Here is a 20625-nt window from a genome sequence, read left to right as displayed (position 1 = left end):
GCTTCGTCGTCGGGAAAGAAATCTGTTGCTGAAAAGGACCCCAATCAGTTTCTTGTGCAATAACCTGAAAAATGCAATGTGATAATGTGAATGTATGAGTGCATGTGTGCATATGACGTGATGTGCCATTTTCAGAGTATCCAAGATTTAATATTGATCCAGAATAGCTAACAACGTGACAAAAGGTAAGTATCAAGAGAAACTAGTTCTTTTTTATTCATAACAGGAATTTAAACTTGGGCAAGCCATACATCAACAAGATAGTTCAACAAGGGAAATAAAAGACCCCATCCAACAAGTCTGGTGGTGGTCGAAACATACAGACTCAAACATCAATCCATCTGAATATAAAACAGAGGTCCTCCTTGTCTGAAGTGCTCATCGCTCCACTTCTTAGTTTCATCAAACAGCTTCTTGGTTGCTTCTCGATCTCTTCCTTTAAGAAGGCTTTGGATCACCTCATCTTTGCGAAACAAATGCCCATCCAGCTTCTTGCAGCACTCCCTGAGTTCGTCACATCCTTTGCATTCTGGGAGATAATCCTTCTCAGATATGTCTTCCATCATTCGATCTCTGAGCTTGGCATTTTCTTCTGTTAGTCGAGTATTACGAAGGTGACTTCCTTTCAGTTGAGTCTCAATTGCCATTCTTTTAGTGGTCTCTTCTTCCAGTTTCTTTTTCAGATTCTTCACTTCAACTCTAGCATCCCTTTCTATCTTGAGCTTATAAGCTTTCAAGTCTTCTCGGTACTCTTGCTTGAGTTTCTCTTCTGCTTCTTTCATGGCCCTTTTTAGGATCTTCTGGTGATCCTCGACAATAACAGTAGTATCTCTTTCACCTTTTTCCGTTCTAGCCCTCTTTTGAACTCTGGAAGATCCTCCCTTCAGCATTTTGGCTTCGTGTGTCAACTCAACTCTTTTCTGGTCCACAAGACAATGTTTCGGTTGCACATCCGACTTCTTTTCGTGCAATTGGGTGCTTTCCATATTTACTGGGACGCAATTCTCAGCAGGCATAGTGGCAATTGGAACCTTAGATGGTTGCTTGTACAATGGGTTAACCTTCGGGAAAGGCAACAGGCGATCTTTAACTCTATTTTCAACCCAATCTGTGTAGGCTTGTTTGGCAACGGCATTCTTTTCACCAAGAGAAATCTGATCATTTGTATGGATGTCATTCCAGGCACTCACCACTTTTTCTAGCCCCTTTGGATTGGTTCCCTTTTCAAAGCAAACGGATTCAAATATTTCTTTGTCTAAAGGCTTGTTTTCAAGTGCAAAACCCAATTGACGCAGCGCTAGCTTAGGATTGTAATTGATAACACCTTTTGTTCCTATGAGGGGAACATTGTCAAAAGTACCACAGCTAGTTATAACTTTCTCTACGTCCATCCCAGTAGGACACCAGACAATGTCATTTCCAGTAAGCCCCATGATCCTTTGATGCCATTTCTGAGTAGAAGTAACGAAAGGACCACTTGTAGGCAGGTGAGACTTAAACCAGGTGTATAACAGCGGCAAACAATTTCTTATGGCTCCTCCTTTCCCATATCGAGAGTGAACAGAATAGTACGTATCGGCTAGCAAAGTAGGGACCGGATTCTTCTCCACAAAAAGACATATAGCAGCCAGATCAACGAACTTGTGAATGTTAGGGAACATTACGATCCCATAAATCAAAACGGCCAGAAGGGCGTTGAAGGCCTCCCACATCTTTTTGTTAGCCAACTCTTGGGCCTTCTCAACCAAGAAACTCATATAGAAACCCTGAGTGCTACCATTCTTTTTCCAATTTCCATGAACATCTCCTATGCTCAAATAAAGAGCATTGGCAATGTGGTCCAAATCAGGTTTCTCTGGGACGCAAACGAAAGGAACCTTGTGTTGAATCTTGATATTGAGAAAGTGAGAGTACTCCTCGAGAGTGGGAGCCAACTGATAGCCTGAGAAGGTGAAACAACGCAAGTCAGGATCATAGAACTGGAGAAGAGTAGATAAACCCCATTCGTCGACGTGTGAGTCCAAAAGAGTCAAGATGTTTCCATAATTCTCAGTGAACACAGTTTTATTATGACCAGTGATCAATCCACCCAATTGCCCCAACTGAATCAAGCCTTCGCGATGGAAACTGTAAGTGTGAGTACGCCTTGTAGCTTCTCTGGTAGCGGTCACGTTGTTAGCCATCCTGGATGAAAAGTAATAACCTCGGATACCCTGAAAAATGGCATGCATATGAGAAATAATACTATTTTCTTTTTTCCTTTTTCTTTTTTTTTATTACATCTTTTCTTCTTTTTTCTTTGGAAAATAAATATGCCATGATGAAAATGATGCAATGGAGGTTCTCCCAATATGAGAGAGTTGTTGTGTCGTCTCTGAGCAGAATCACAAGTCATAAGGTCAAAGGTTCGGCATAGGTGCCACACAGCCATAAGAACAATAGTCACCAACAGAACAGAATAGTCACCAACGGTACCTGTCATGTATATCCCTCCCCACTCACAGGTGAATCTAGGTCAGGGTAAGGTCATGAAACGCAGTATACGGTCCGCCCGAAGGTAAGCATCATCACAGCGCGGATGCGGGTGACGATAATACCTCCGTTTGAAACCACTACTCTGCTCGTAGTCACATGATCCATCCCGAGACGTACACCTCGAGACAAACCATGCTCCCACTCTATCCTAGGGTACCTAAAGTGCACTCATAGCCTGGGTATTGGGCCTTTTACCTCATAGAACATCCCACCCAACCTGCAAAACAGAACAGAAGACCCCAAGGAACACAGAATATAATCCATATGCATGATGTGCAGACAGAAATAACATGATATGCAAGCAGAAAAATAAACGTGCAAGCATATATACAAGGTATAGACATAAAAGCAAATAAACACCCAGTAAATAAACAAACAAACGCAGGCTAGGATCGACTCGCTAAGGATGGACCAGCAACAGGTCTAGCAACATCCCCAGCAGAGTCGCCAGCTGTCGCACGCTCGCGAAAAATGAACAGAGTCGCCACCAATATATTTATCCCATAAGGGAAAGGAATATCAGAAAACCTAACAAAGGAAGGAACAGGGTCTTGCGACCAGAGAATCAAGGTACGGGAGTCGGTTACGCGAGGGGAAGGTATTAGCACCCCTCGCGCCCATCGTACTCGATGGTATCCACCTATGTTTGTTTCTATCTAAAGGGTGTATAACTATGTCTATGTCTAAATGCGAAATGAATGCAAAATGTAGGGAAAATAAAGAATTGTACTCGCACGGGCCCTACCCCGCTGCCTACGTATCCTTTTCAGGAATCAGAGTTACCGTAGCTCGGCTAAAGATTTTCTGTTTGTTTTTGTGTTTTTTAGTTGGGCGGCGTTAACGCTCACGCTCTTGCATAAGGGGACAGCCTAGGATGCAATGGAGCGGAGATAACTTGCCCTTAAGAAAAGAAAAAAGAGATTGGTTTGTGTCTTTTAGGGTAATTCCATGATGACGAGAACCCACTACAAGGTCTCGCATCACTTCCTCACTTTTGTTTTAAGTCTGAACATTTATTAGGTTTTTTGAAGTGTTTTTGGTTGGTGTTTTTTAAGGGAAATTAATTTGTGACTTAGATCATACCAAAAAGAGTTTTGTTTTGCATATTTAGAGAAAGCACATCGAGGCCTACGCCACAATCGTTTCTCTAAATAACGGTTAAGAAATACATCGAGGTTTCACACCTCAATCATTTCTTCTCCGCTAAGTAAAAGAGATACAAAAAAGAGTTCTTTTGTGAATATTTAGAGAATGCACATCGAGGCCTACACCACGATCGTTTCTCTAAACAACGGTTAAGAAATACATCGAGGCTTCACACCTCAATCATTTCTTCTCCGCTAAGTAGGAAAGAACGTACATCGGGGCCTACACCCCAATCATTTCCTTCCTACTATGGAATATAGTAACGGTATGATCTTCATCGATATTTATTGAGTATTTTAAAAGTTGAAAAGAAAAAGAATGAAGGAAGGGAACTATTTCTAAATCTAATCTAAGTTGTCTAATATAAGGGATTTAAAATGAAAAACTATACAATTTATTAACAAAAACTATACATGAAATAGGTAAAGGAAAATCAATACGCGGCAAATAAAATTGAGAATTATAGCAAACAAACGGTATTCACAAACACACATATATCAATTAGTTCTGTAAAAAAAAGCAAGACTAAAATTAATTCCTAAGTCTATTAACAAGTTTATTTACAAGGAAGTGATTAAAACAAAGAAATTCAAATATATTGTGAATTAAGAGATTTATTAAAAGGATTAAAACAATTGAGAAAAATTAACAAAAATCATGACAATTATTTACACACCCTAAAATATCTAAAACAAATTTTTATGTATTTTTATTTGAATTAAAAAGAAATTTAAGAAGCAAAAATAAAAGAAAACAAAAAATAAAAGGAAAACTAGAACTAAACTACCAGGGGGTGCACTAGCATTTTCAAATGAATTAAAATCAGTTGTGGGCAAAATACAGGGCCCAAAATAGGGGGTGTGAAAAGTAAGGGCGCTCAGGCCCGGTCCATTGGCTCGTGAGTGTATTAGCAAAACGGGGGTATAATCCACAAAGTAACAGAGCCCACTCAATTCCGTGGCCCAGTCACACTAACTACTCACTTCCATCTTTTATTATTCCCCTTTATTTTTAGTCAGCAAAGCAATTATTTCTTTTATTCTTGTTGTTCAGCAATTATTTTCATGTGGTTTTGTGTGTGAAACGTGATATGGCACACACATTATATCAATTGGTCAAAGATTTTAAGTCACAAAAGACAAAAACAAGCCATAGGCCAATCAACAGCCAACACACAATATTCCAATCATTGCATAAAAGACAAAAACGGAACAAAATAATGAGGCCTAAACCACTGAGTTACTGCCACGTCAGCCAAAACGGGATAAACCCTTGACCTGTGCACAGACGCCGGAGACAAACTCCGGTCGTCTTCTCCGGCGAGTCCCATGGTGGCGCAAACTCATCGTGCCCAGAAATACACGAACTCAACGTCAATCCACTCGGAATCTGCTGCTGATTCCAAATCTTTCATTACAAACCTCTAATTCTTTCTCTCATTCAAACAGTCAAAACACCAACGATTTTATGCAAACCGAAGTTAAACAAAAACTGAATCTCAAATGTGTATGCATCTACGGTAAGCTACATGAGATATAACGAGTTTCAGATCTTACCTGAGGAAGATCTTTGATTAATCGCCGAGGAAGTATTTCACACTCTTCAAGCTCCTCGTCGCCAGTGATGAACTATTATGGAGTGGACCTGATTCCCTGAGATCTTCTTTCTGATGCCTGAAAACCGAGGATCTTTCTCAATGAAGATGGTGATGATGCTTCAGGATGTATCTTCCAACGCGAAGTGAACTCAGTTCATCGTTATTCGTAAGACTTGTAGTGCGGCGATGAGGAAAATGTGGATGCAGAGGCAGTGATATCAAGATGATCAATGATGGAGGTTGAAAGGTGATGAAGGTGGTTAGGAGGTTGGTTTGTGATGATGCTGATCAGTAATGGTTGAAGGTGGAAGAAGAAGATGGAGGTGGTGGTTTTGAGATGAAGAAGTTTGTTAGAGTTTGTTACACTTTTGTAACAAACTTTACGAAGGGAGAGAGATGAGCGAAAAAGAGGGAAAAGAAGAGTGAAAAGAGAGAGAAAAATGGGAGAGGAGAGAGTGATGTTGTGATGTGAAAACTGAAAATGGAGAAAATGAAAGTGTGTTTTTGTGAGTTGTGAAGGGAGTTGCTTATATAGTAAGGTGAGGTTGCATGGAGTGTTATGGTGTGGGTGTTGTATTGTAGTATTTTGCATGGGCATGCATTAATGTGATGGCGTATGTACGCTGCGTGGGCCTGGAATCTTGGCTCGACTGGATGTGCGGCATACGTTTTGCGAAGGCATGACTTTGACGACTCGTGACGGTTTCGTTATACACCCAATAGACTCCATCCTCGTCTCATGCTGTAAAGGGCATGGAGGAGAGTAGAATAATACCAAGGTTGAGTTTATGGGATACTTGTGGAGTTCAAGAAAGGGGTCTCAATATGGCACGCCATGTGTTTGTCGTAATGCGCGCGTGTGCCTTAAGACTAAGGCCCGGTTTGCCACGCAAGACCAACTTGACGGGGACACGACTTTAAAGCCTCGTAATTGATTCAATACACATCCAAATGATTTGGTTCTTGGCTTGTTGTGTAGAACACATAGAGTAGAGTGGGGGCATACCGAGCTTGTATTAGATAGACCCTCGTATCGCTCTGGAATTAGTTCCAAAAGTGACGCGCCACATGTTTGTAAAAATGCTTGCGTGTGCCAAGAAACTTATGCCCAGCAATCTGACTTGAGTAAGTGAGAATTTTCCATCTTTGACCTCCCATAACTTTCAAACCATGATTCAAATGAAAAACTTCCCAACTTCAAAATTGTAAAGGGCCATGAGATGAACAAAATTGATGTTGACATTGTCTTGAAACAAAGACTTTTGCCACGTGTAAATTTGTCCTAAAGTCAGCTGATCAATCAATCTTAAAACTTCAAAAATTTTCTAAGTATTGAACATAAGTTCAATATGTTTCTTCCAACTTTCCATCCTTTTATCTCCTTAACCAAGCCTTGAATGAGAAAGCCTTCAACTAGAGAATTGTAGTATGCCGTGATCTGAGTATTTTTGCTTTTGAACTCGACTTGAAATGATGCCTCGAACCATGCAAAGTCTGGACCTGAAGTGGGCTGCTCATCAAGTTTTAAGATGTCAAAGTATTTTCTAAGTGTTGAAACTTTCCATTTTTGTCATTTTTCTATTTTTGGCAACTTTTTGTCAGACCCCTGATTTCATCCATTCTTTGACTTTTCTTGACCGATTCTCCACCTAAAGTCAAAATTCGACTAATTCTTCCGATTTCGACCCAAAAGTCAACTGTCTTGATTTTTCCGACTATTGATGAAATTTCCGATTAAATCTCTTCCACTCACATCCAGTCAAACAAACACATCCACACGGTCAGTATGAGAAGTTTTCCACACATAGAAGCCGCTTCTGATTAAATGTTGACCAAAGTCAACTGGTTGACTTTGGTCAAAGAAACCCTGATTTAAAGAACCAAATGATTTGCAAGCTTGTACCCTCTAATCAATGCCCTGATTTGAAGCAGAGAGACACCCCGATCCAGGAGGACTTCAATGAACATAGAGCCACATGATTATACCTCAGTTTCCTCATTCTCTGATCAAACTTCTTTGCAATGGAGCCTTTTCTTGCTAGCCTTTGAATAGTACCCATGGTATGGATGCATGAGTTGAATGACCTAAGTGATGTAAGTACATGAATGCAAAGCCTAAGCCAGTTAGAAGTAAAGGGGTAGGACAAATTTGGGGTATGACACCGGCCCGCCAATTTTTATTTATTTATTTATTTTATAATTTGATTTACCACATAATTTACAAAAAAATTAATTATAACCAAAAAGGTTGATAAAATATATTTTTAGAAAACGCACAATAAAACTTCAACATATCTTAAGTCCAAACAGTTCAAAAAATAAAACAAATAAAGATCAATTATAACAAAAAAATAACGAAATAAACTCAACCACAATAAAAAAGCGTATCAAAATGAATAAATAATACATATCACTTTAATCTTATTTAAAAACTAACTACTAAAAAACTCAATTAAGCATTTACATAAAATAGATAGGGATAACAATTACACCGCATAATACATTACGGTGCATAAAATAGTACTGCATAGAATATCAACACCTAACTTTCTCACTAATTACTTCATATAAACTTTTATATTAACCGATTCCTTAATAGTTAAATCTAAAATTTGTCACACTTATAGACTCATCAAATTCCTCCTTTTCTTAAAATCAACATCTATTTATAAAGAAAACATGTGAATTAATGTATTAACAACGTAATAATTATGCATGTTATACAACTTTTCTTTTATTTCAAGTTTTTCCAATCAACACATGTATTAGAAAGTTATAGAAAGAACGTTACAACTATAATTCAATTTGTATGTATAATAATTTAGAATACAATTCAATCAATATAATTCTAAGAGAAGAGTGTTATTTTTATAGTTAAAGTTGTTTTAATTCTAAATAAAAAATAATCTTTTTAACAAAAAGCCCGCGGGCAAAACCCGCCCCGCCCCGCCTCGGCCCGGTTTTTTAAGCGGGTTAGGCGGGGCGGGCCTACTTAAGGTACCGAGCCGAAAACCTCAGCCCAGCCTGCCCAAAATGGCGGGTCAAACGGACCGCCCCGGCGGGCCAGACCCGTTTTGCCACCCCTAGTGAGCATGTGCCTAGAGCTCAGGATGCAGAAATTTGGACCACAAAGTGTTGCATAATCCGGTACAACATCATTGAAATGCATCATAGTGACCGTGTTATGCTACAGTTCAGAATGCGCCAACGTATACCAGACCCTCCAATTGACGTGGGACGGTGGCACCTCAAACGAGTCAATCATCAATGGACACACCAAAACTGGAAGGATTTTGCACCCGAACACCGCCAGATGTGGAAGGACCGTCGCCAATATGTCCTCAACTTCCCCGTCAGTGACCATGAGATGAAACCGACCGCCGAGTACATGAGTTGGTATCGTACAGCTACATCCCCTAACCTGTTTCTTGCAGCTCCGTTCTATTTGATTGATCCCCGTGCTCACAATTACATCTTACCACAACAACAACCTGAGGAGGAAGAAGAAGTAGAAGAAGAACAACAACAACAACAACTACGACAACAACTACGACAACAACAACGGCAACAACAACGCCTACAACAACGCCAACAACTACAACAACAACAACAACAACTGCAGCAGCAACAACAAAATATTTTCAACACTCCGTCCCGTTCCGCACACAACTACCGACATCCAAATATGTTCCAATCCCAGTCCCAGCCTTTTCAACAATCTGGAAACCACCATCATTCCTCGGGCCAATATGAGACCCATTCACAACCATTAGGATTTACAGCGTTTGCAGGGTCCTCAAGGCCTTTCGGCCACAACCTTACGCCCAGTTCTTCTAGCATACATCTAAGTCCCGACGATGGTCCTTTTGGTGATTCCTCTCACCGAGGCACCCCCTCCGGATATGCAACACCATCGAACCAATTCGGATTTGTTCAAGGTAGTTCTAGTGATGCTGGATGCTACGCACCTGAAATCTTTTCCCAAACCACTCCACAACCACGACTTAACGCTTTTGAGGGGATGGGTCACCGACTTTACAACAGCCGTTTACCGGAAAATTATGGGGGCGTGGACGAATTCATAGACAGCGACCCACGAGACATCCCAATTCCAGGCCCAGTGACACAGACCCAACAAGAAGCACAAAGGGGCAGGGGCAGGGGTCGAGCTAGGGAAAGGGGTGGTGCCAATCTTCGCGGCGGGATGAACGATCGCGGCAAACGTGTGATAACAAGACCAGGGTGCGGAACGGATGGCTATCTTGGTGATGGACGCCATTGAGGATTTAGTTGTGTTTTCTTCAATCAATTGTGTCAATGTATCGTTTATTTAATCAGTCGTAATCGATGTTTCCTTTCTTTAATCTATTATAACCAATGTTTTGTTTTCGGTTATCAAATTTCATTTTACATTTTGTGCACTACATTTTTACAAATAATACAGTATTTAATCATCGATATATATATATATATATATATATATATATATATATATATATATATATATATATATATATATATATATATATATATATATATATATATATAACATAACTATAAAAAATGCAATTTTAAAACTATAAACCCTAAAAAATTAGTTTTAGAACAAGGTTAAAACCTATGTATTTAACAAAACTTTACAAAATAAAATTTGGAAAAAAAAGAAAAAAAAAATAACTTAAATAATTTAAAAAAAATTTAAAAGAAAAAAATATAGTAACATTACTTAAAAAAAATATTGAAAAAAAAAAAAAAGGGGGAGCACACTTAGGCGCCAAATGGTATGGCTATTAGGGCAAAATGCCTAGCCTAATGCGCCATTCCATTTGGCGCATACACCCACATTTTTAGGGTTAGCCAAATGGTTTGGCGTATTCACCTAAAATATACACCTATGCGCCAAACCATTTGGCGCATTCACTTACATTCGGTCCCAAACCTAGACATTTTGGTAAATACCCCGAAAACATGGTTTTTTTGTAATTTTATTATTAAACCTGGTTATTTAAATTTTTTTTCTAATATCTAACTCAAGTTTAAATCATATTTCGAATAATAAAAGATACCCGAGTATAATTTATTAAAACTTAAACCAAACGTGCGAATATGATTTCCAACCTCACACATTCATGGGAATAAAATTTACTAAGTAGGTCGGAATCGGCGCGAAAGAAAAAAAAAATTAAATCCATGAAATAGAAACACCCTTAAAACTCTCTCTTGAAAATGGGCAAGTGCTATATATATATTTAAGGGAGTTTTTAATTGTGAAAGGAAATATCTTCTCCACTTAAGATCTCATACCTAAGATATATCCTCGTTACAGCCCATTTATTCACCATAAGAAAATAATTATTTTAAAAAAGCTTTTTAATACATCCTATAAGGTGAAAAAGAATTTTATAAAAAATTAAAAAGTTCTCTCAGTTTGCGGAAATACATTTTTGGGCGCACTATTTATATAACACAACACGCACAAAGATACCGTCGTAGCCAAAGAAAATTTTATCTCACTGATACATCTCTGTCACATACTTCCTCTATTTTTTTTATTATAAGTCGCTTTGGAACAAAGTTTATACCACAATATAAGTCGTTTTATAATTCTAATGAATAATTAATGATATTTTTCCTATTATATGATTATATCCTTAAATATTTAATATTTTCTCGCCTTTTAATTAAGTAAATTTATCTTCCACATGTCATTAATAAAAGATAATTTTGTAAAATTCTTTATAATTTCTCATTTTCATACAACAATCATTATTTTTCTTAATATGTAAAAGTAAAAAACGACTTATAATAAAAACCGAAGGTAGTATTATGAAATGAATATTGTTTATGTGTTCCAGTGAGTTACTCGAAGATGTATCTTCGAACAATTGAAGGGGGAATTTGATAATCTGTCACCTTTGCATGTCAGATTTTTCCAAATATGCATCCTCGAAAAAATCAAATGTGTTATGGCTAAAAACAGCCACCTGCATGATCAGACCCCATATCCATTTTTCTATAAACCCTTTCCAAAAACCCTTATATTCTCAATCAAGATTTTCACTCCAAAACTTCATTCTTGTGTTTCATCAAATCAAAAGGAGCAAAAAAAGTTGGAATTCAAGATAAAATTCATTTATTTCAAGCCTCATTGCTCACATTAATCATGTTTTGAAGCTGAAAAAAGTTACGTAGTATCCAAAAATGTAGAGTTTGCTATACACTTATGCCTTTTCCTCTTCTCTAAAACCCTTTTTTTCTGAAACTCTTTTAAGTTGCTTATTTGTTATGTTGCATTAGGGATTAAAAAATTCCTTTAAATAGTTTTCAAATGGATTTAGCCCAAATAAAACAAATCTAATAAAATCTTTTTTCCTTTTATTTTTTTGCTAAATAAATGGTGGGTCCCACTTTATGAGTGAGTTCAACCTACAAATCTCCCCTCACGACTTAAGTGGGAAGGAGTTTCTCCACAATGCCCGCCTTCTTTTTGTAGTTGATCATCTTTATCGCAGGCAAAGTATTTATCATCATATTTGAACAATTCTCGTTAGTATGAATCATTTCAAGTGAAATTTTTTTGTCTCCGATGCATCTTGTATCAAATGATACCGCACCTTAATTTTCTTTGATCTGGAGTGATATGTCGGGTTCTTACCAAGATGAATTATACTCTAGCTGTCATAGAACAACACAAACTTCTCTTGTTCAACACCTAACTCTTGAAGGAATTTCTTCATCCACAAAAGTTCTTTAGCCGCTTCAGTTTTTGCAATATACTTAACCTCGATAGTAGATAAATCAACACAATTTTGTAATCTTGATTTTCAAGACATCTCCTTGCAAAAGTCATCATGTATCAAGAAGTGAATTTTCTAGAATCAATATCACTAGCCATATTTGCATCAGTGTAGCCATATAACACATGATCACCGCTCCCAAAGCATAAGCACACTTTGAAAGTACCTCTAAGATATCCGAGAATCCACTTCACTGATTGGCAATAATCTTTACCACGATTGGAGAGAATTTGACTGACAACACCAATAATGCAAGCAATATCTATCCTTGTGTATATCATAGCATACATCAAGCTACCATTTGCAAATGCATAAGAAGCATTCTTCATATTTTCTTTGCCTTTTTCACTTGTAGGACATTGTTTAAAATTCAATTTAAAATGACTAGAAAGTGGAATACTCACAGGTTTTGAATTGGTCATGTTAAACCTCTTTAACACCTTCTCAAGGTAATTGTGTTTAGACAACCACAAGATACCTTTCTTCCTGTCACGATAAATTGTCAACATTTACATGTCATTAACCTATAACAAAAGAATAATAAAATCACCATTGGAGAATTTCTTCACAAACACATAATGATCAGTAGGAGTTTTACCATAACCATTTCTTTCCATGAAAGAATCAAACAATTTATACCATTGTGGCGAAGCTTTCTTGAGATCATACAAACTTTTCTTCAATTTACAAACAAGCTCTTCTTTATCTTTGACTTGTAAGTATGAAGTGCGCCTAAGAGGGGGATGAATTAGGTTCTTAAAGTTTTTATCGGTTTTTGGTGATGTATGGATTATTTTTCTGGTTTATGGTGAAGTTATGGAAAGAGTAAAATGCAGAAAAATAAATGACACAAGGATATATCATGGTTCCCCTCACAATCTGAGAGTACTCCAGTCTCCTTACGCAGTAAGAGATTTTACTATTGTTGGTAACTTGTACAAGACAAACCAATTAAAACACGAAGAATAATCCTCTTGGATTTTACACTAAGTCCACTAAGAGAACGATCCTCTCAAAGTGATTCTCTTACTTCTAACAATCCTTGATAGCAAGGTATACACAAAGTATTTCTAGTTTTTACAAGAGTTTTGAAGTTGAACAATATATCAATCACTTGATTGATCTTCTCTTTCAAGCAAAACAATTCATAAACATATATTAGTGCTCAAGTTTATGAATATATGAGAATGTTTTATGAAATTTATATGGAATGATGTGCAGAAAATTTCTCAATGAAAGTTTAAATGTATAGAACACTTTGTTTGAAATTTTTGTGAGAAAAAGTTTGTAAATTATATGAAAGAGGCGAGGATTTGAAATCTGATATGCACGGTATTTATAGGTGAATATATGTCCTTTAGAAAGGTTGTATATTGATAGAACAATGCAATGGTTAATGGTTTAAAAGAAAAATTCGTTTGGACATGCAACAGGAAAAAAATGTCACACTGGTTCAGTGGTAACCGGTTACTTGAAATGAGGTAACCGGTTACTCTGTAACGTAGAAATTTGAATTTTGAGCCCAGGTAACTGGTAACTTAGTTGAGGTAACCAGTTACTTCACCTAAAATATGCCTTTTTCACGTAATCAGTGGCTTTGTAATTTTGAGGTAACGGTTACTTGGTTTTAGGTAACCGATTACTCTAAAGCAAAAAAATGTGAAAAACTTATGAAAATTACTTGGAACCAAATGCAATGTTATTTCTTTGAGAGGGTAATGCATATGTATGAAAATTTGTAATGATTAATACTTTAAAAGATAAATTCGTTTGGACATGAAACAGAAAAAAAATGTCACACTGGTTTAGTGGTAACCGATCACTTGAAATGAGGTAACCGATTACTCTATAACCTTGCCTTTAGAAATTTGAATTTTGAGCCCAGGTAACCAGTTACATAATTGAGGTAACTGGTTACTTCTCCTAAATGCAATGTTACTTCTCCTAACTGGTTCCAGGTAACCGGTCACTTGAAATGAGGTAACCGATTACTCTATAACCTTGCCTTTGTAATTTTGAGGTAACCGATTACTTGCTTTTAGGTAACTGGTTACTCTGAAGCAAAAAAATGTGAAAACTTATGAAAATTACTTGGAACCAAATGCAATGTTATTTCTTTGATAGTGTAATGCATATGTATGAAAATGTGTAATATTTGAGCATTAGGATATCAATGTTTAAGGTTTAGCTGTTACCCACTATTTTGAAGATCAATCACAAAGCTAATCTTCATTAAAGTTGCCATTTTGATCCAAATGCCATCATAGTTATTTTTCTCATCCTTTTAATATTTATGTTGACTTTATCAAAACGAGTGCTTCATGCAAATATAAAGAAGCTTGATATTACATAACTTTGAAACCTTCAGGTCGCTCAATATAGATCTCTTCCTCCAAATCACCAAGAAGGATGTCAGTCTTTTCATCAAGTTGTTCAACATCTAGATTCAAGCTTGTTGCTAATCCTAGCAACTCAAATAGATTCCATCTTCACCACAAGTGAGAAAATTTCTTCAAAGTCAATACCTTTTCTCTGATTAATACCATTCACAATCAATCTTGCTTGGTATCTTGGTTGATATTTATTCTCTTCAGACTTTATCTTGTATACCCATTTATTCTTTAGTGTTCTTCTAACCTTGGGAAATTTCACCAACTCAAATGTGTGATTCTTATGCAAGGAATTCATATCTTCTTGCATGACCTACAACCATTTTTTTATCAACATTTGAAATGGCCATTTTGTATTATTCTGTCTCTCCATTATCAGTGATCATCATATACTCATGAGGAGGATATCTTTGAGAAATTTGACGCTCTCTAGTAGATCTTCTCAACTCAAGTTCAACTGGGGGCTCAGATGGAACCTCTTCAACTTGCTCATTGTGATAAGGTGCATGCTCATTGGTTACATTATCATCATCTACTTGTATATCTACCCCATCAACAAAATTTCCACTAGGAGGTTTAGGCATAACATAAGTGTAACTTCTACCATCAGTTTTGGCTTCTATATTTTATCAAAATCTCCATTAGCTTGGTCTTCAAGAAATATCACATCACAACATCTGATAATTTTATCGTTAACTGGATCCCATAATTTATATGCAAACTCTTCATGACCATAGCCCATAAATGCACATTGTTTAGAACTTTTATCAAGGTTGGGATCTCTCATCTCTTGGAATGTGAACAAAAGCCCTACAGCCAAAAACTCTCGAGTAACCATAAGAGACATTTTTCCTGTCCATACTTTTTTTTCACATCACCTTCAAGTGGAACAAAAAGAAAAACGAGAGGCTTTTGATAACTTTGCATGAGATAGCATACACTTCACTTTGTCATTAATCGTGATTCATTCTCTCTACAATTCCATTATGTTTAGGCGTCTTTGGAACCTTCTTCTCTAGCTTGACTCTAGGATCTTTACAATACTTTTCGAATGGACCTCTATATTCACCACCATTATCATCTCTAACACGTTTTAGCTTCCTTCCTATTTATCTTTCAACACTTGCATTAAAGTGCCTGAAAACATCGAGTACCTGGTCTTTAGATTTCAAAACAAAAGCCCATACTTTTCGAGAGTAGTCGTTAATAAAAGTAACAAAATACGATGCACCACCTAAGGAATTACCGCCATCATTCAAACATCAGTGTAAACTAAATCTAGAATATTTGGCTTCCTATGAGAACCATTACTATTAAAAGAAACTCTATGTTGCTTATTAGAAAAACAATGAGTGCATGTTTTTAGAGGAGTACCTTTTACCTGAAGAAAATTTTTCTTTGCAATTTTGAGTCCTTTCTCACTCAAGTGACCAAGACGTGTATGCCATAAGTCACTAGATGTGTCTTCAACCGCATTCACTTCCTCCTTGCATAGCTTTATAGGCATCCTGTAATGAGTTGTGGAACTTTTCTCCTTTGCTATCTCTAGTGTCCCTTTAGTGATTTTACATATGTCACTACTACCAAAGTAAGTGTGATAACCTTCAATATCCAAGGCTTTGACCGAAATTAATTTGAGACAGAAAATATTTCGTACTAACAATTTCACAAACTCCCTCATTTCCCATTTTTACCGTTCCAAAATCACCAAGTGTGTAAGATGAGAAGAAAGAACGCCTAGGAGTAACATGGTCCGAGGCACTTGAATAAATAATCCAAGTTGAATCTTAACATGCAAGGTTTATGAATTTATCATCATAAACAATGTAGACATCACTATCACGTACAACTGTTGCCGTGTTTTTATAATTTTCCTTCTCATTACCTTCATATTTTTTCCTTGGATATTCTCTTTTGAGAAATCTGCAATTCAGTTTTATGTGCCCCACCTTGTCACAATTGTAGCATAAAATTTCTTTTCTAGTTCTTAAATTTCTTTTTGACTTGTCGGGACTCTCAGATTTGTCACGCTTATGAAAAATTTTAGTTTTGCTTCTCCCTATTGTCTCGGTAGCTAGAACTTTAGACTGATTACATTTCTTTTTTTTTTTTATTAACTTCTTCATTAAACATGCTATCTTTAACCGTTGAAATTACCAATTTCTCATTAGCCGAATTTGTAATTGTCACTACAAGAACTTTTCAATTATAAGCAAGGAATTAACAATAATAAGACTTGCAATTTCTTAGTCATCTTCTCATGGATTCTCTCATGCTTTACTACGCTGCCATCTCTCTTTTTCATTTCAATAATTGATTGATCAAAGAAAATAATAATGACACGTAAAAAAATTAAAAAAAAATTATTGATATTAAAATTTAATGGAAACATGAGCATTGAGAGTATCTAAATCTATATAAAATTTAAAAAAAAATCTTAGTGTTTTAACTATTCACCATCCATCACCTTATTTTTTACTAATCTTTGGCTTATAAACTTATAATAGAAAAAGAAAATTAGTAAGTGAATCAATTAAAACAGAACTCTAGTTAACTTTAGGTACCAGCTGTACTCTATCAAAAGCTTACAGTGGACCACATTTGCTACTCTAAATAGTATGGGGATTATTTGAACGTATCTGCATGAGATAGCACGTATACATATATAGGACGGCCAATAATAACTTCTACTTTTCATAGGCTCCAATTTTACTTCTCAAAACGAATACGAATACAATAAAAACAACTATTTCCTTCCAATTTTAATACATACGAGCTACTTTTCACCTACCAAGTAATAGTTACGTGTTAATCTATCCTTTGTTCAACTATATATAGCACATAATTTCTTACTAGATTTGTCATCGTTTACTAACACATTTTTCAATTGATACAATTTGTCTAGTTTGAAAGAAATGGCTATGAAAAATGCATTAATTCTCGTCCTAGGACTCTTGGCTATGGTTCTTCTAATCTCCTCAGAGGTGTCAGCAAGAGACTTAGCTGAGACTTCCTCTCATACTAAAAAGGGTTAGCTATTCGTTATTTATCTTAATTTAGACTTAAAAAATATGTTTTTTCTAGAGGGATTTAATATTAATATTTCTATAATAATTTTCCTTTACTAATAGTAAATTTATGCTTCCTATAGAATTATTCAAAGGCGTTTATTTAAAAAATAGTACAATTTGTTTGAATTCATATTAATATTATCTCACATAGCTTTCAAATAGATTTATTCTTCATTGTGAACACGTAGGTTTAGTAATAATTTAAAATAAGTTTTAAATAAATTGGTTGTTGAAAATGAGTTGGATATAAAGAATATATAGCACTCATGTTAAATCAGATTAGTTGATAGTTATATAGAGATATATCATAAGTAAAGTGTAAGTTCGAATCTGCATATATTTGTTATTCATCTTTTTGTGAATTTCAACCATTTTTCTAATTGACTTAAGAAAATAATAAAGAATATATGGCTGTTTTAAACAATTTAAAAGTTCTATTTTAATTTTAAAAATAAACTCTTAATAAAAAAATTCAAAAAGAATAAAACCAAGTTTAAAAGTCCTATTCACATTCATAAAACCAAGTTGTTCTATAATACTATGTTTGGCTAAACTAAGCCAAGTTGCTCTAAAATATTTCTACCTATAAATTTAATTTATTGATTCTTTTTAATATATTATTATTATAGAATAAAATTCAGCAATACATCATTAAAATAAAATATATATTTTTTAGTTAAAAAGAAACATAATAGTTCATTAAATATTTAAGTATAGAAACATGTGGCAAAATTTGACTAAATTTGACTAATTTACATATTGTATATGTAGAAACTGTTGAAAAAACCATACAAGGTCGTGGAGGCTACAACGGTGGTAGTTACAATGATCGTTATTCTGGTAATGGTGGTTATGCGAGTAATGGAGGCAGGTATGGTGGTTATCCGAGTAATGGAGACGGGTATAATGGTGGATATGTTGGAGGTTATCCGGGTAATAATGGTGGCAGTTATAATGGTGGCAGTTATAATGACGGTTATTCAGGTAACAATGGTGGTTATAATGGTGGTATTGGCGGTGGTTACCCACGTAATATTGGTGGTTACAATGATAATCGTGGTGGTTATGGTGGTGAGGATGTTGATGGACAAACTATAGACAAGACACGCAACTGATAACCATATCATCATACATGATACTTTAATAATAAATTTCATAAATAAAAGACATGTGTACATACCATAAAAGGTTTAGATAGACAACAATTTTTATTGTTGTTATCTATCATGCCATATATAGTAACGAGACTTCACTAGTAGAGGATATCGTTGATAAATACATCATCGCTATGTTTATGTATATGTGCTGATGAATTTATTTTTAAATAAAAGTAGTGGATGTATGTTATCATGTGTGTAGGATATACAAAATAATAATAATAATTATTATATAGTTGTTACGAGTTATTTAAAGAAAAGTCCACTTACTAATAAAATATAAATCTCTCTTAATGTTTGAGGTGTAACTCCACATTCATTGTTTTCTCGTGTGTTTTGGGCTTTATCTAGTTGGCCTAATATGAGTTATTGTATTTTACTTTGTAATGATATAGAATATAATAATTTATTGTAACTATATTTTAATAGAGTAAAAGTTAGTTACAGTTTCTCTTTTTTCTCAGTCTCTTCTACCATCATCATCTTCATCTTCATCTCCAACCATCTACTCTAACTATAGGTATATAAAATTCCGGTTTGGATTCATAGGAAGTGAAACACGAGTGTACGTGAGGTTTGTGATTGTTTTAATTGTAGATTCATTTAATTCATAGTGAACTGAAGATCAGAATCGTTCCAGAATCACATTTCTTGATTTCGAGAGATCGTGAAACACAAGTGTTTGGTGAGATCTGAGTGATTTCTTGCACAATATCGAAGATGAACAGTGAAACAGTAGTTTGAATATAAAACTTTTGGTGTTTGATAGAAAGAATTAGAATCGGTGGATGATTCAGATGTGTGTATTGTTTAGCGTTCAAGATATGCTTGATCTCGTCAACAATGGTTACACGTCAGTTGTTGTGGTTGCAACAGAAGCACAAAGAAATGCACAACGATAAAGAATGATCAGAAAGCGTTATTCTACATCCATCAGTGTGTGGACGCAAATGTGTTTGAGAATATCTTTAATTCGACGACAACGAAGGCTACATGCAGGGACACAATACAGTACTATTGCGGTGATGCATCAGTGAAAAAGGTGAAACTTCAGTCTCTACATAAGTAGTATGAGAATCTCAACATGAAGAACAATGAGAACGTACCTGAGTACATCTCCAGAGTGACTCTGATCACTATTGAGATGAGAACTTGTGGAGAAACATTCTCAGAACAAGTGATTATTGAGAAGCTACTGAGACCACTTACTCCTCAGTTTGATTATATTGTTGTAGCTATTGAACATTCTACGGATCTGAGCACCATGAGAATTGAAGAGCTGTAAAGCAATCTAGAACCACAAGAGTTGCGTCTAACAGAGAGAACTACTGAGAGAGAGGTAGAGCATGCTCTGAAGGCATCTTCTGGTAGAAAGAGTTAGAAGCCTTTTTTGTCAGGAGACAAGAAGAGACATGGTAATTGTCAGAAGTCAGAAACGTCCAATTCTGATGAGAAGAAACATCAGAAAGGGAAGGGGGAAGCTTAACAACAGATGTAATAATTTTGGTCATTACGCTTTTGAGTGTTGGTCAAATAAAGAAAAGAAGTCAGAAGAAACAAATATAGCCAGAGATTATGATGATGAACCTCTGATATTGATGGCTTCTGATTTTGATAATAGTGAATTGTCATAACGGTGATATATGGATATTGGCTGCTCAAATCGCATAACTAGAAACAAACAATGGCTAATAGACTTTGACTCTAGAAAGAAGACAAAGATTAGATGTGTTGATGATAAGTTCCTTAATGCCAAAGGAATAGGAAATTCCATAATCAAAGTAGAGAATGGTAATACAGTTTTAATCAAAGATGTTTAGTATGTTTTAGACATGAAGAGCAATCTAATGAGTGTATGTCAGCTAATTGAGAAAGATTTATTAGTTACTATGAAGGATAATCTCTTGAAGTTGTATGATTTTGATCAGAAGA

General features: G+C 35.7%; 2 protein-coding genes across 3 annotated transcripts in view; one reads left to right on the top strand and one right to left on the bottom strand.

Annotated features, from left to right (window-relative positions):
* Positions 1-245: 245 nt before the first annotated feature.
* The window catches only part of LOC131621055 (uncharacterized), a 33351-nt gene continuing 12971 nt past the window's right edge, over positions 246-20625 (bottom strand). For both annotated transcript variants that reach the window (XM_058892265.1, XM_058892264.1), the window contains exon 5: positions 246-2213. In XM_058892265.1, coding sequence (XP_058748248.1) covers positions 333-2183 — 1851 coding nt within the window. In that variant the 5' untranslated portion in view covers positions 2184-2213 and the 3' untranslated portion in view covers positions 246-332. The remainder of the gene's footprint in view (positions 2214-20625) is intronic.
* LOC131621056 (abscisic acid and environmental stress-inducible protein-like) lies at positions 17311-18700 on the top strand. The gene is made up of 2 exons (XM_058892266.1): positions 17311-17495; positions 18308-18700. The coding sequence occupies exons 1-2, from the start codon at positions 17381-17383 to the stop codon at positions 18649-18651; spliced, it is 459 nt and encodes a 152-aa protein (XP_058748249.1). The 5' UTR covers positions 17311-17380; the 3' UTR covers positions 18652-18700.

This window comes from Vicia villosa, linkage group LG7 (genome assembly GCF_029867415.1).
Source record: "Vicia villosa cultivar HV-30 ecotype Madison, WI linkage group LG7, Vvil1.0, whole genome shotgun sequence".
In the NCBI taxonomy this organism is placed as follows: Eukaryota; Viridiplantae; Streptophyta; class Magnoliopsida; order Fabales; family Fabaceae; genus Vicia; species Vicia villosa.
The sequence above is the reverse complement of the archived record's forward strand: the minus strand, read 5'-3'. Positions and strand labels throughout refer to the sequence as shown.